Consider the following 14,321-nt stretch of genomic DNA (forward strand, 5'->3'; position numbering starts at 1 on the left):
GCACTGTGTCCTTACAATTGCTCATTTTATCTTTCTACCCAGATAATTCTTCTCTTTTTCCATTAGATCTATGACATCGCGTGATTAATAACTAGCTGAATCCTTCTAAGCTCTATGTAGAAAAAGGAGGGCAATTTTCCCTGTATGAGTCATGAGTTACTGCAAAAGTCCCTGGCAGGGGAAGGAGGCAGCAACTGGGGCAGGAATTAGAGGGGGATGATTTTTGTAGGGACAAGAGACTTCTTGTTTCGACATAGAGCAGAGAAAAGAAAAGAATTGTCTGGGTAGAAAGGTAAAATGAGCAATTGTAAGTACACAGTGCTGTATAATATGACTGCAATATATTAAGAGGATAAAAACTTTGATGGCAGTGCTCCTTTAAAGCGAAGCTGTCAGGTCCCCTAATTTATGTAAATCGCAATGTCTGTGTGGATTGTGAGCTCACTATCCCAGGCCCTATCAGTCATGGACAGAAGGGTCGGATTAGAGAGCTCACTAGGGGCTGCGAGGTTGGTCCGCACACCCGTTGGACTGTACAGCGCCATGTACCATGTTGGAGAGCAGCGAATAAAGATCGTTATTAGAGGTTTGCCGCTGCGCACAGAATGGATTATTAGCATCCTAATTAGGAAGGACAAAATGCTGACAATAGAGCAAAAAAAAGAAAAAATAAATATATAATTTTTAAAATAAATTACAGATTAGTCTATATGTACCACCAAATAATACAATTTCTCCCATACAATAAAAGGCATCATACTGTTACACAAGTGAAAAAATAAAAAAACAGTAATGGCTGCTGAAATGTGGGAAACACACAGTACAGACCAAAAGTTTGGACACACCTTCTCATTTAAAGATTTTTCTGTATTTTCATGACTATGAAAATTGTAAATTCACACTGAAGGCATCAAAACTATGAATTAACACATGTGGAATTATATACTTAACAAAAAAGTGTGAAACAACTGAAAATATGTCTTATATTCTAGGTTCTTCAAAGTAGCCACCTTTTGATTTGATGACTGCTTTGCACTCTCTTGGCATTCTCTTGATGGGCTTCAAGAGGTAGTCACCGGGAATGGTTTTCACTTCACAGGTGTACCCTGTCAGGTTTAATAAGTGGGATTTCTTGCCTTATAAATGGGGTTGGGACCATCCGTTATGTGTTGAGCAGAAGTCTGGTGGATACACAGCTGATAGTCCTACTGAATAGACTGTTAGAATTTGTATTACGGCAAGAAAAAAGCAGCGAAGTAAAGAAAAAACAGTGGCCAAACAGAGCTTGACTGTAGATGATGGATTTTCTTGTGTGTCTTGGATGAAAGCTGTTCCATCTAAGATAAGCCGGACGTCCGGTGGGCTTGTGGTAAATGGATGTCTGTACGGCATTGTCCTTGATGTATATGGTGATGTCCAGAAAATGTATTTGGGTCTTTGAAACGTTGAGGGAGAGCTTGATGGTTGGGTGGAACTTGTTGAAGTTATTGTGGAAGGTGAGTAGATCATCTTTTGAGCCTGTCCATATTATTAGCAGATCATCAATGTAGCGGAAGTAAGCAAAAGGTTTACCAGAACAAGATGACAAAAATTCTTCCTCTAGTTTCACCATAAATAAGTTAGCATATTGTGGGGACATTTTGCTTCCCATGGCGCTGCCCATACTCTGTTGGTATAAATTGTTCCCAAAAGAAAAATAGTTGTGATGGAGCACAACCCTGATAAATTGCAGTGTTGGTTCTGTGGCTAGATTGTTCTTTTGAAGGAAATATTTACATGCTGCAATTCCATCCTCATGAGGAATGTTGGAATAGAGAGACTATATATCTATGGTGGCTAATAGCGTGTTTTCTGGAAGTTTTGTTAAGTATATAATTCCACATGTGTTAATTCATAGTTTTGATGCCTTCAGTGTGAATGTACAATTTTCAGTCATGAAAATACAGACAAATCTTTAAATGAGAGGGTGTGTCCAAACTTTTGGTCTGTACCGTACATGAAAAAAAAAATAGTCTGGTCACTAAAAGTCTAATCTAAGGAATCCTGGTCCCAGCCAGTGTATGAGCTGCCTCTATGGTACACGCACCAGAGCCATTAATTTCTCTGTTCCCAGGCTATATATGATGAGAGGACCAGCGTGCTCGTCCATTGCTCCGATGGCTGGGACCGCACATCACAAGTCTGCTCACTGGGATCCTTACTGCTTGATCCATTTTACAGAACCATCAAAGGATTCATGGTAAGTCCAGCGCCACCTGTTGTGTTCTCCCTGCGAAAACTAAAGAAGGATGCGCCGTACAGCATGGAGGAGATCCAGATGGCAGCAGGGATTTAGTAGGATATATAAAACAGAAGTTAGAAATCTTGTATAAATATTTAAAAAGACGAATTTTCCTTCGAGAATCCATTTACAGACATATTTTTGGCTCAGTAATATCAGGCTGAGAATCGGGTTTTGTACGGGTGATGTAGAGCACTACTGAGCCATTAGTGAGCTCATTGCACAGCTACATTTCACAATTAGGGAACAGTAAGGCGGCTGTATTAAAGGGAACCTGTCACGACCAAAATCGAAGGTGAGCTAAGCCCACCGGCATTAGGAGCTTATCTACAGCATTCTGTAATGCTGTAGATAAGCCCCCGATGTATCCTGAAAGATAAGAAAAAGACGTTAGATTATACTCACCTGGGAGGGCGGTCCGGTTCTGGTCCGATGGGTGTCTCGGTCCGGTCCGGGGCCTCCCATCTTCTTACGATGACGTCCTCTTCTTGTAGTCATGCTGCGGCCCTGCTGCAGGCGTACTTTGTCCTGTTGAGGGCAGAGCAAAGTACTGCAGTGCGCAGGCGCCGGGAAAGGTCAGAGAGGCCCAGCGCCTGCGCACTGCAGTACTTTGCTCTATCCTCAAAAGGGGAGATAAAGTACGCCTGCGCTGGAGCCACAGCGTGTCTACAAGAAGAGGACGTCATCGTAAGAAGATTGGAGGCCCCGGACCGGACAGCGACACCCATCGGACCCGGACCACAGCGGGACCGCTCCTGGGTGAGTATAATCTAACCTCTTTTTCTCATCTTTCAGGATACATCGGAGGCTAATCTACGCATTACAGAATGCTGTAGATAAGTCCCTGATGCCGGTGGGCTTGGCTCATCTTCGATTTTGGGGGTGACAGGTTCTCTTTAATCAGTCTGAGATTGGAACGCCGTGCGCAGCCGCATAGATATACATGAAGCTGTCATGCTCGGGTTGGGCAGTCTGTGCATTGCTGTCCGATCTTGGTCCCGACTTATACGGCCGTCTGACTGCGCCCTCACAAGCAGTTGAAAGAGATTATTGCCATGAGATCTACTTCTGTATGGCCGAGGACTTGAGTTTTCCAGTCAGGTGGCCATGTACTTAAAGTTGTTGTGCAAACATTTCACCATCTATAACATGTAAGTTCGGCCTAAAGTGGGGCAGAGACACTGGCAAAGGATAGGCATGTAGAAATGTGAAGATCCTCAGTCAAGGAGACCCCGTACACAAACTAGTGATGCCCCACTGACTGTGTCTATGGACAGATGAGTACATGGACTGTAGGTTATGTGGAGCAAATTTTGCTCTTCTGATGCCTAGTAGTGATGAGTGAGCATGCTGGGATAAGGTGTTATTTATGCTCGGGTGCTGAGTGTCTTCCGAGTGCTCGAAAAATATGTTCTAGTCCTGTGGCTGCGGGTCTCGCGGCTGTTCAACAGACACAACACATGCAGGGAGTGCCTAACAAACCGGAAATCACTGCATGTGTTGTGGCTGTCAAAAAGCCGCGAGACCTGCAGCTACAGGACTAGAGCCTGTTATTCAAGCACGCCGAGGACACTGGGTTAGCACCTGAGCATGGCGGATAACACCTTATCCCAGCACGTTCGCTCACCACTAACGCCTAGATGATATATAACATGGACTCTAGGATTCAGTAATTGGTAGTTGGCTCATCCTCTCTCTACTATTTATATGTGGTGCGGTCAGGACGAGCTCACCGCAAAGTACTGTACACATCTAGCACATCCTCACGGATCAGTGATTACTAACTGCTTAGAATCTGCAGTCAGTGTTTCCACAGCGACTGTTGCATCTAAGCGGTTAGAGAAAACTTCCTTTAGTAAAGGTCCAAGGTTTTCCCTTCTTCTTTTTCAGGTTTTAATTGAGAAAGACTGGATATCATTTGGACACAAGTTTGCAGACAGGTAAACATTTGTCTTCCTAGTAATAATAATAGTGTTTGCTGTAAGTGAATAAAAACATCCGGTTTCTATCCGTCGTTGCAAATGAATCGCTCGATCGCCGGCATGGAACTAAATGGAAATAAGTAATAGGATATTTGGATGCTCCTTACACTTATGAGCAAAAGGGTAAAAATGTTTTGCGCTTTTGACTTTCAGGTTCCATATCTCACCATTCACTTCTGCTTTGAACGTGAGACTACTATAATTTTATAGACAATCATCTTGGCCATCTCACAAATAAATTTGACTTTGCCGTTATTTAGCATCTGATTAGTTATTCAGATTCTTGTCCCGTCACTGCATTGTTACTGTTTTGCTCCTAAATATCTACATTTTTATTATTAGTATTTTGTAAATCCATCTTTGCCTTTCTACACTGTCTGAATCCTTCTTGGCATGCTCTCGACCCAAATCTGGTCCCAGATCTCTTCTAATCTTGCTGTATTCTTCGTGTTGTTGGAACACTATGTCGTCCTTTTCATACCCATAGTACTGAGTACATGAGCGTACATGACTGTGTGCAGTAACTCGTCTAGTAGGATACTCACACATAGCTCAGCATTGAGACCACCATCGATCCTGGTCAAGTATCCAATGCCTTCGGCTGTGAGACAACCCCCTATCATGAGGATTCCTACGCCGTACTTGACAGTTCCTTCAGTTTCTCGATCCGTTAGACCTTTTTTTCCCTTGTTTCTTTCAGTCTGATTTGCGCCCATCAGAGTCGAGTCTATAAACTTTCATCTCATCGCTCCAAGTCACCCGTTCCCAATCTTCTACTGTCCACTTTTCATACTTATTCGTAAACTCGAGCCGGCTCCTCTTATGACGATATTGAAGTTGTGGCTTCTTCATCTTTTTTTGGTGCCACCATTCCAGACTTGTGTAACGTGCGTAGCACGGATGTCAGTGATCTCTCTATTATGAAGCGTTCGAGCCACCTCCACTGCTGTGTTTGTCGCGCCAAAACTGATAAACCTTATGATGAGCCGACTTGTTGACTCCGATATTGTGCCCGGATCTCCACCTTTTGGCTTTTGCATGGATGCATGGACTTAATTTCGCATTCTTCCAACTGTTATGGCACTCACATGATGACCGCTATCGATGGGCTGGATGATGCTGTTTCTCTTTCTTGGGAAATCTTCATGGCTGCTCCTCGATTCGAACCTGTGACCTTTCCCTTGGGAATCAACCTAATAACATACTGAGCTATCGGGGAACGAGAGAACAGGTTGTAATTCATAGTATACAGGAAGAAAAAGTTTATTCCTTTACCAGGAGCAAAACAGTAACAATGCAGTGACGTGACGAGAATCTGCATAACTAATCAGATGCTAAATAGTTACAAGTCACATCTGTGTATGAGATCGCCAAAAGGATTGTCTATAAAATGATGGTAGACTCACAATTAAAGCAGCAAGGAATGGTGAGATATGGATCCTGAAAGTCAAGAGTTCAAAACATGGTTACTAGTAATGAGCAAACATTATCTGAGCATGTTCATGTGCTACCTGAGTGTCTTCTTCGGGCTCTAATAAGATGTCCGAGTCTCCGCAGCTGCATATCTCGTAGCTGTTCGAGCGCCGCAACACATGCAGGCAACTCCACTATCATCTGCAAGGTGAACTGGCTTTGACTTTATTTGGCTGGTAATGACTTATGTTAGCCAGCACTTCATGACTCCTGAGGAAACAAGGACCGCCCTCATGACTCTTCACAGGTAGCAGGCATCATTATATATATATTTTTTTCCCTTTTGGTGCTATGCAGATTACAAAGAGGGACATTTTTAGAAACATATTCCCATTCTGGCTAACGTTATGGTGCTGGTTTACGAGCTGTATATCTAATGACGGGTAAAAATAAATAAAATAAAAACGAAATGTGAAGTTATGTGAATTTGGTTGTAGGTGCGGGCAGTTGGACAGTGACGCCAAGGAGATCTCCCCGGTGTTCACACAGTTTTTGGAGTGTGTCTGGCATCTGACCGAGCAATTCCCGCAGGCTTTTGAATTCAATGAAGCGTTCCTTCTTCAGATACACGAGCACGTACACTCCTGTCAGTTCGGAAACTTTATTGGAAAATGCGAAAAAGAACGGGAAGAACTGAGGTTAGTGATCTATTCTTGGGGGAGAAGAAATATCCTACCACTTGGGTTTTGATGTAATACAGATGATAATATCGAAAATGTAAAAAAATAAAACATAAATTATATAATGTATTCTAATATATTATATATATATATATATATACACTGTATATGTGTGTGTGTGTGTGTATATGTGTATATATATATATATATATATATATATATATATATATATATATATATATATATATACATACTAGCTGAAGAGCCCGGCGTTGCCTGGGCATAGTGAATATCTGTGGTTAGTTATAGCGCTTCACTTCTCTTATTTTCCCATCATGCCTCTTATTTTCCCATCATGCCTCTCATTTTCCCCCTCACATCTCTCATTTTCCCCCTCACTCCTCTCATTCCTTCCTAACACTTGTCATTTCGACCTCACATTTGTCATTTTCCGATCACTCTACTATTTTCCCTCACTCCTCTCATTTTGCACTCACACCTTTTCATTTTCACCTCACACCCCTCATTTTCACCTCAGTATATACCTGTGTCATTTCCTCCTGTATATAGTATATACCTGCTGTGTCATCTCCCCTGTATATAGTATATACCTGTATGTCATCTCCTATAAATAGTATATACCTGTATGTCATCTCCTCCTGTATATAGTATATAAATGCTGTATGTCATCTCCTCCTGTATATAGTATATACCTGTGTGTCATCTCCCCTGTATATAGTATATACCTGTGTCATCTCCTCCTGTATATAGTATATACCTGTATGTCATCTCCTGTATATAGTATATACCTGTATGTCATCTCCCCTGTATATAGTATATACCTGCTGTGTGTCATCTCCCCTGTATATAGTATATACCTGCTGTGTCATCTCCCCTGTATATAGTATATACCTGTATGTCATCTCCTATATATAGTATATACCTGTATGTCATCTCCTCCTATATATAGTATATACCTGTATGTCATCTCCTCCTGTATATAGTATATACCTGTGTGTCATCTCCCCTGTATATAGTATATACCTGTATGTCATCTCCTGTATATAGTATATACCTGTATGTCATCTCCCCTGTATATACCTGCTGTGTCATCTCCCCCATATATAGTATATACCTGTATGTCATCTCCTATATATAGTATATACCTGTTATATATAACAGGTATATACTATATATAGTACATTTAACATAAAATACTTGATTTACACAATAAGGCATTTTGTTTAGATGCATTCTCGTTAAGATGGCTGAGTAGTTTTACCTCGAACTCTACAGAAAACACAAAATGACTGATCAAACCAAGCAGACACTCTGTGCATCCTAAGAAAGGCCAAACATTTCAGTGCACCTTCCCACTTGTTGTTTCTGACTCCTATAAAGCCAGAGCTGTTGATCAAAGAAGAGGTGGTGTTGAGGCAGGCGAATTAGTAGGAAGTGGGGAAATGAATGGTGCGGCCGCGCCAAGGGTGCACTGAGCCCCTGTGCTTGGTTTAAGCAGTTTTGTGCTGATAGGCTTTATTTAAAGGAGTTGACCTCTTCTCGGACTATTAATAATGGGTTGTCCTGTAACGTTACAACCCCTTTAATATACCGAACCCCCTGGGCAACAATATCGGCACACGTTATTTTTGTAGTAGAGCCGTGAACAGGAAGGAAAGTAAAGGTTTCTTGCTCACTTATCCCTGTTATTTCTCTCCCTGTTTGTGTATAAAGAAGGAACTGTCAATCATACCTAGCAGGATGGGAGGATCCGCCCCCTTGACTCCTCTCTGTTCCTGGTTCTTTTTAAAGCCGTGTTTTCTCTGTGACCCGGCTACGTGCCAGTCTGTTATATATTGTAGCTGGTTGTTTCAAAGGAGTCTGACACCCGTTTCGGGCTGCAGGAAACGCCCAACAGGTTCCCTTTATTACATACGACGTAGATTTCTGAATCGGCACCATTACAGCCTAATGAGTCTCCGTGAAGTGACCACAACGCTTGTTAGTGAGAGCAATTACAGCCATCTTATAACATTACTTACTGCTAAATCAAGGCGCTTATTTGCTGTATTTAGAGTGATTAATGCCCCTTCAATCGCTGTTTTGACAATTGGCAGCAATTAGGCTAATGTACTAAAACGATAGGTTTCTGGATTAATCGAGGCGCAGATTAAGGTCACCCCCTCCTGGCAGGAACCGGCTAATTTTCTAATTAATTGGATGACGATTACTGTGAAATTAAAGGAAAAGCTTTATATAATTAGCAAATCCGCACAAAAACAATAAAAAACAGCATATACAGTGTATGAATGTATGCATATGTATGTGTGTGTATTATTATTATTATTATTATTATTATTATTATTTATTTATTTATATAGCACCATTGATTCCATGGTGCTGTACATGAGAAGGGGTTACATACAAGTTACAGATATCACATACAGTAAACAAACTAACAATGACGGACTGATACAGAGGGGCGAGGACCCTGCCCTTGCGGGCTTACATTCTATAATGTATTATGTTTTTTGTGCTGATTTGTTAATTATATAAAGCCTTTCGTTTAATTTCACCATAATGTACATCCAATTAATTAGAAAATTAGCCGCTTCAAATATATATATATATCAGCTCATTTTGGGAGTTTGAGGGTTCTGCGCAGGATCTTAGTTGTTCCCAGCTTTGCACTTGTCTGGACAGAGTGTTCAGATGTTGCTTCTGGGATCTGTTGTAGCCATTTTCCCAACTTATGGGTCACTGCTCCAAGTGCTCCTATCACCGCTGGAATCACTGTTGCCTTCACTTTCCACATCTTCTCCATTTCTCCTTTGAGGCTCTGGTATTTCTCCAGCTCCTCATTTTCTTTCTTTCTGATGTTGTGACATCTATTATCACTGTTGTCTTCTGATCCTTGTCTACTATCACAATGTCTGGTTTGTTAGCCAACACCTGCTTATCCGTCTGGATCTTGAAGTCCCACAGGATTTTAGCCCTTTCATTCTCCACCACTTTCTCTGGGGTCTCCCACCTGGACTTACGAAGACTTAGCCCATATGCTGGGCACATGTTCCTGTATACAATTCCCGCTACTTGGTTGTGGCGTTCGGTTTACGCTGTTCCTGCTTACATTTTGCATCCTGCCACTATGTGTTGGACGGTTTCTGAGGTTTCTTTGCATAGTCTGCACCTTGGGTCTTGTCTTGTGTGGTAGATTAGTGCTTCTATGGGTCTGGTACTTAGTGCTTGTGCCGCTATGATTAGTGCCTCTGTGCTGTCTCGGAGTCCCGCTATCTCCAGCCATTGGTAGGATTTCTCCATTCCATCCACCTCTATTATCTGTCGATGGTACATCCCATGCAGCGGCTTCTCTTGCCATGGGGCTTCATGATCCTGTTCTTCCTTCCAGATCTGTTGTTAATGCCTTAGGCTTTCTCTCAGCATCTCATCTTTTGGTGACATTTTTCTGATGTATTCCTGGATTCTCCTTGTTTCATCCGTGATGGTGGCTTGGATGCCTATCAAGCCTTGACCACCATCCTTTCTGTTGGTATACCATCTTTGGGTGTTAGACTTTTGTCTGGCCCATTTTTGGAGTTTTGTGTGAAATGATCAATGTTTTGCTTTTTGCTTCATTCTCTTTTGTGTTTTTTTATTTAAGACAAATTAAATGAAGATAATAATACCAAAGAATTTGTGATTGCAATCATTTTCAGGAAGAAAATGCGTATTATCTGACAGAATTGCAGGGGTGTCAATACTTTCGCCCACAACTGTGTTTGTGTGTGTGTGTATATATATATATATACTAGATTGTGGCCCGATTCTAACGCATCGGGTATTCTAGAATATGCATGTCCCCGTAGTATATGGACAATGATGATTCCAGAATTCGCGGCAGACTGTGCCCGTCGCTGATTGGTCGAGGCAACCTTTATGACATCACCGTCGCCATGGCAACCATTATGACATCTACGTCGATACTGTGCCCGTCGCTGAATCAGAAACGTGAGATGTTTACGTCCTTTATGACATCATCGTCGCTGTGCCCGTTGCTGATTGGTCGAGGCCTGGCGGCCTCGACCAATCAGAGATGCGGGATTTCTACGTCGATGCTGTGCCGGTCTCTGATTGGTCGAGGCCTGGCGGCCTCGACCAATCAGAGACGTGGGATTTCCAGGACAGACAGACAGACAGAAAAACCCTTAGGCAATTATATATATAGACACTTCTATATTGATCATTCCTCCTGACACTTCTGTATTGATCATTCCTCCTGACACTTCTGTATTGATCATTCCTCCTGACACTTCTATATTGATCAGTCCTCCTGATACCTCTATATTGATCAGTCCTCCTGACACTTCTATATTGATCAGTCCTCCTGACACCTCTATATTGATCAGTCCTCCTGATAGATCCTCCTGGCCAGGCCTATAGGAGATCAGGAGGTATCAGGAGGACTGATCAATATAGAAGTGTCAGGAGGACTGATCAATATAGAAGTGTCAGGAGGACTGATCAATATAGAAGTGTCAGGAGGACTGATCAATATAGAATGTCAGGAGGACTGATCAATATAGAGGTATCAGGAGGACTGATCAATATAGAAGTGTCAGGAGGACTGATCAATATAGAGGTATCAGGAGGACTGATCAATATAGAAGTGTCAGGAGGACTGATCAATATAGAAGTGTCAGGAGCACTGATCAATATAGAAGTGTCAGGAGGACTGAGTCCTCCTGACACTTCTATATTGATCTGTCCTCCTGACACTTCAATATTGATCAGTCCTCCTGACACTTCTATATTGATCAGTCCTCCTGACAGTCCTCCTGACACTTCTATATTGATCAGTCCTCCTGATACCTCTATATTGATCAGTCCTCCTGACACTTCTATATTGATCAGTCCTCCTGATACCTCTATATTGATCAGTCCTCCTGACATTCTATATTGATCAGTCCTCCTGATACCTCTATATTGATCAGTCCTCCTGACACTCCTATATTGATCAGTCCTCCTGACACTTCTATATTGATCAGTCCTCCTGACACTTCAATATTGATCAGTCCTCCTGACACTTCTATCAGGCCTGGCCTGGCCTGGCCTAGAGGCCTGATAGAGGCCTGATCCTCCTGAGTCAGGAGGACTGATCAATATAGAAGTGTCAGGAGGACTGATCAATATAGAAGTGTCAGGAGGACTGATCAATATAGAAGTGTCAGGAGGACCGATCAATATAGAAGTGTCAGGAGGACTGATCAATATTGAAGTGTCAGGAGGACTGATCAATATAGAAGTGTCAGGAGGACTGATCAATATAGAAGTGTCAGGAGGACTGATCAATATAGAAGTGTCAGGAGGACTGATCAATATAGAAGTGTCAGGAGGACTGATCAATATAGAGGTATCAGGAGGACTGATCAATATAGAAGTGTCAGGAGGACTGATCAATATAGAATGTCAGGAGGACTGATCAATATAGAGATATCAGGAGGACTGATCAATATAGAGGTATCAGGAGGACTGATCAATATAGAAGTGTCAGGAGGACTGATGAATATAGAAGTGTCAGGAGGACTGATCAATATAGAAGTGTCAGGAGGACTGATCAATATAGAGGTATCAGGAGGACTGATCAATATAGAAGTGTCAGGAGGACTGATCAATATAGAAGTGTCAGGAGGACTGATCAATATAGAAGTGTCAGGAGGACTGATCAATACAGAAGTGTCAGGAGGACTGATCAATACAGAAGTGGGACATAGAAATCCCGTTTCTGATTCAGCGACGGGCACAGTATCGACGTAGATGTCATAATGGTTGCCATGGTGACGATGATGTCATAAAGGTTGCCTCGACCAATCAGCGACGGGCACAGTCTGCCGCGAATTCTGGAATCATCATTGTCCATATACTACGGGGACATGCATATTCTAGAATACCCGATGCGTTAGAATCGGGCCACAATCTAGACCTGGCCTAGGCCAGGATCAGGCCTAGATCAGGAGGATCAGGAGGATAGAGGTATCAGGAGGACTGATCAATATAGAAGTGTCAGGAGGACTGATCAATATAGATGTGTCAGGAGGACTGATCAATATAGAAGTGTCAGGAGGAATGATCAATATAGAAGTGTCAGGAGGACTGATCAATATTGAAGTGTCAGGAGGACTGATCAATATAGAAGTGTCAGGAGGACTGATCAATATAGAAGTGTCTTGATCAGTCCTCCTGACACTTTTATATAATAATAATAATAATAATAATAATTTTTATTTATATAGCGCCAACACTATATTGATCAGTCCTCCTGACACTTCTATATTGATCAGTCCTCCTGACAGTTTTCCTGACACTTCTATATTGATCAGTCCTCCTGACACTTCAATATTGATCAGTCCTCCTGACACTTCTATATTGATCAGTCCTCCTGACACTTCTATATTGATCAGTCCTCCTGACACTTCTATATTGATCAGTCCTCCTGACACTTCTATATTGATCAGTCCTCCTGACACTTCAATATTGATCAGTCCTCCTGACACTTCTATATTGATCAGTCCTCCTGACAGTTTTCCTGACACTTCTATATTGATCAGTCCTCCTGACACTTCAATATTGATCAGTCCTCCTGACACTTCTATATTGATCAGTCCTCCTGACACTTCAATATTGATCAGTCCTCCTGACACTTCTATATTGATCAGTCCTCCTGACACTTCTATATTGATCTGTCCTCCTGACACTTCAATATTGATCAGTCCTCCTGACACTTCTATATTGATCAGTCCTCCTGACACTTCTATATTGATCAGTCTTCCTGACACTTCTATATTGATCAGTCCTCCTGACACTTCTATATTGATCAGTCCTCCTGATACCTCTATATTGATCAGTCCTCCTGACACTTCTATATTGATCAGTCCTCCTGATACCTCTATATTGATCAGTCCTCCTGACATTCTATATTGATCAGTCCTCCTGACACTTCTATATTGATCAGTCTTCCTGACACTTCTATATTGATCAGTCCTCCTGACATTCTATATTGATCAGTCCTCCTGACACTTCTATATTGATCAGTCTTCCTGACACTTCTATATTGATCAGTCCTCCTGACACTTCTATATTGATCAGTCCTCCTGATACCTCTATATTGATCAGTCCTCCTGACACTTCTATATTGATCAGTCCTCCTGATACCTCTATATTGATCAGTCCTCCTGACATTCTATATTGATCAGTCCTCCTGATACCTCTGTGGCCCGATTCTAACGCATCGGGTATTCTAGAATATGCATGTCCCCGTAGTATATGGACAATGATGATTCCAGAATTCGTGGCAGACTGTGCCCGTTGCTGATTGGTCGAGGCAACCTTTACGACATCATCGTCGCCATGGCAACCATTATGACATCATCGTCGCTTTGCCCGTTGCTGATTGGTCGAGGCCTGGCGGCCTCGACCAATCAGAGACGCAGGATGTCTACGTCCTTTATGACATCATCGTCGCTGTGCCCGTTGCTGATTGGTCGAGGCCTGGCGGCCTCGACCAATCAGAGACGCGGGATTTCTACGTCGATGCTGTGCCGGTCTCTGATTGGTCGAGGCCTGTCGGCCTCGACCAATCAGAGAGCCGGGATTTCCAGGACAGACAGACAGAAAGACAGACAGACAGACAGACGGAAAAACCCTTAGGCAATTATATATATAGATATATATATATATATATACCAGCTAATTTTGGGAGTTTGAGGGTTCTGTGCAGAATCTTAGTTGTTCCCAGCTTTGCGCTGAGTGGAGACCTCCTTGCATTGTGAGGAGCTTTGGTGTCTTTACATCTATATGATATATATCATGCTGTTCATATTTCACTGTGTCCTTCCTAGCTATGCTAATATATATACATTGTATATAAAATATATATATTTTAGTATAGCTGGGAAGGACATCGTGAAA

General features: G+C 42.2%; 1 protein-coding gene across 1 annotated transcript in view; it reads left to right on the forward strand.

Annotated features, from left to right (window-relative positions):
- MTMR6 (myotubularin related protein 6) overlaps nt 1-14,321 on the forward strand; it is an 87,266-nt gene that overhangs the window by 70,051 nt on the left and 2,894 nt on the right. The window contains exons 9-11 of the mRNA XM_069759061.1: nt 2,114-2,239; nt 4,172-4,221; nt 6,174-6,374. Of these exons, the coding sequence (XP_069615162.1) occupies nt 2,114-2,239; nt 4,172-4,221; nt 6,174-6,374 (377 nt within the window). The remainder of the gene's footprint in view (nt 1-2,113; nt 2,240-4,171; nt 4,222-6,173; nt 6,375-14,321) is intronic.

The sequence above is a fragment of the Ranitomeya imitator genome, chromosome 3 (assembly GCF_032444005.1).
Source record: "Ranitomeya imitator isolate aRanImi1 chromosome 3, aRanImi1.pri, whole genome shotgun sequence".
NCBI classification, from domain to species: Eukaryota; Metazoa; Chordata; class Amphibia; order Anura; family Dendrobatidae; genus Ranitomeya; species Ranitomeya imitator.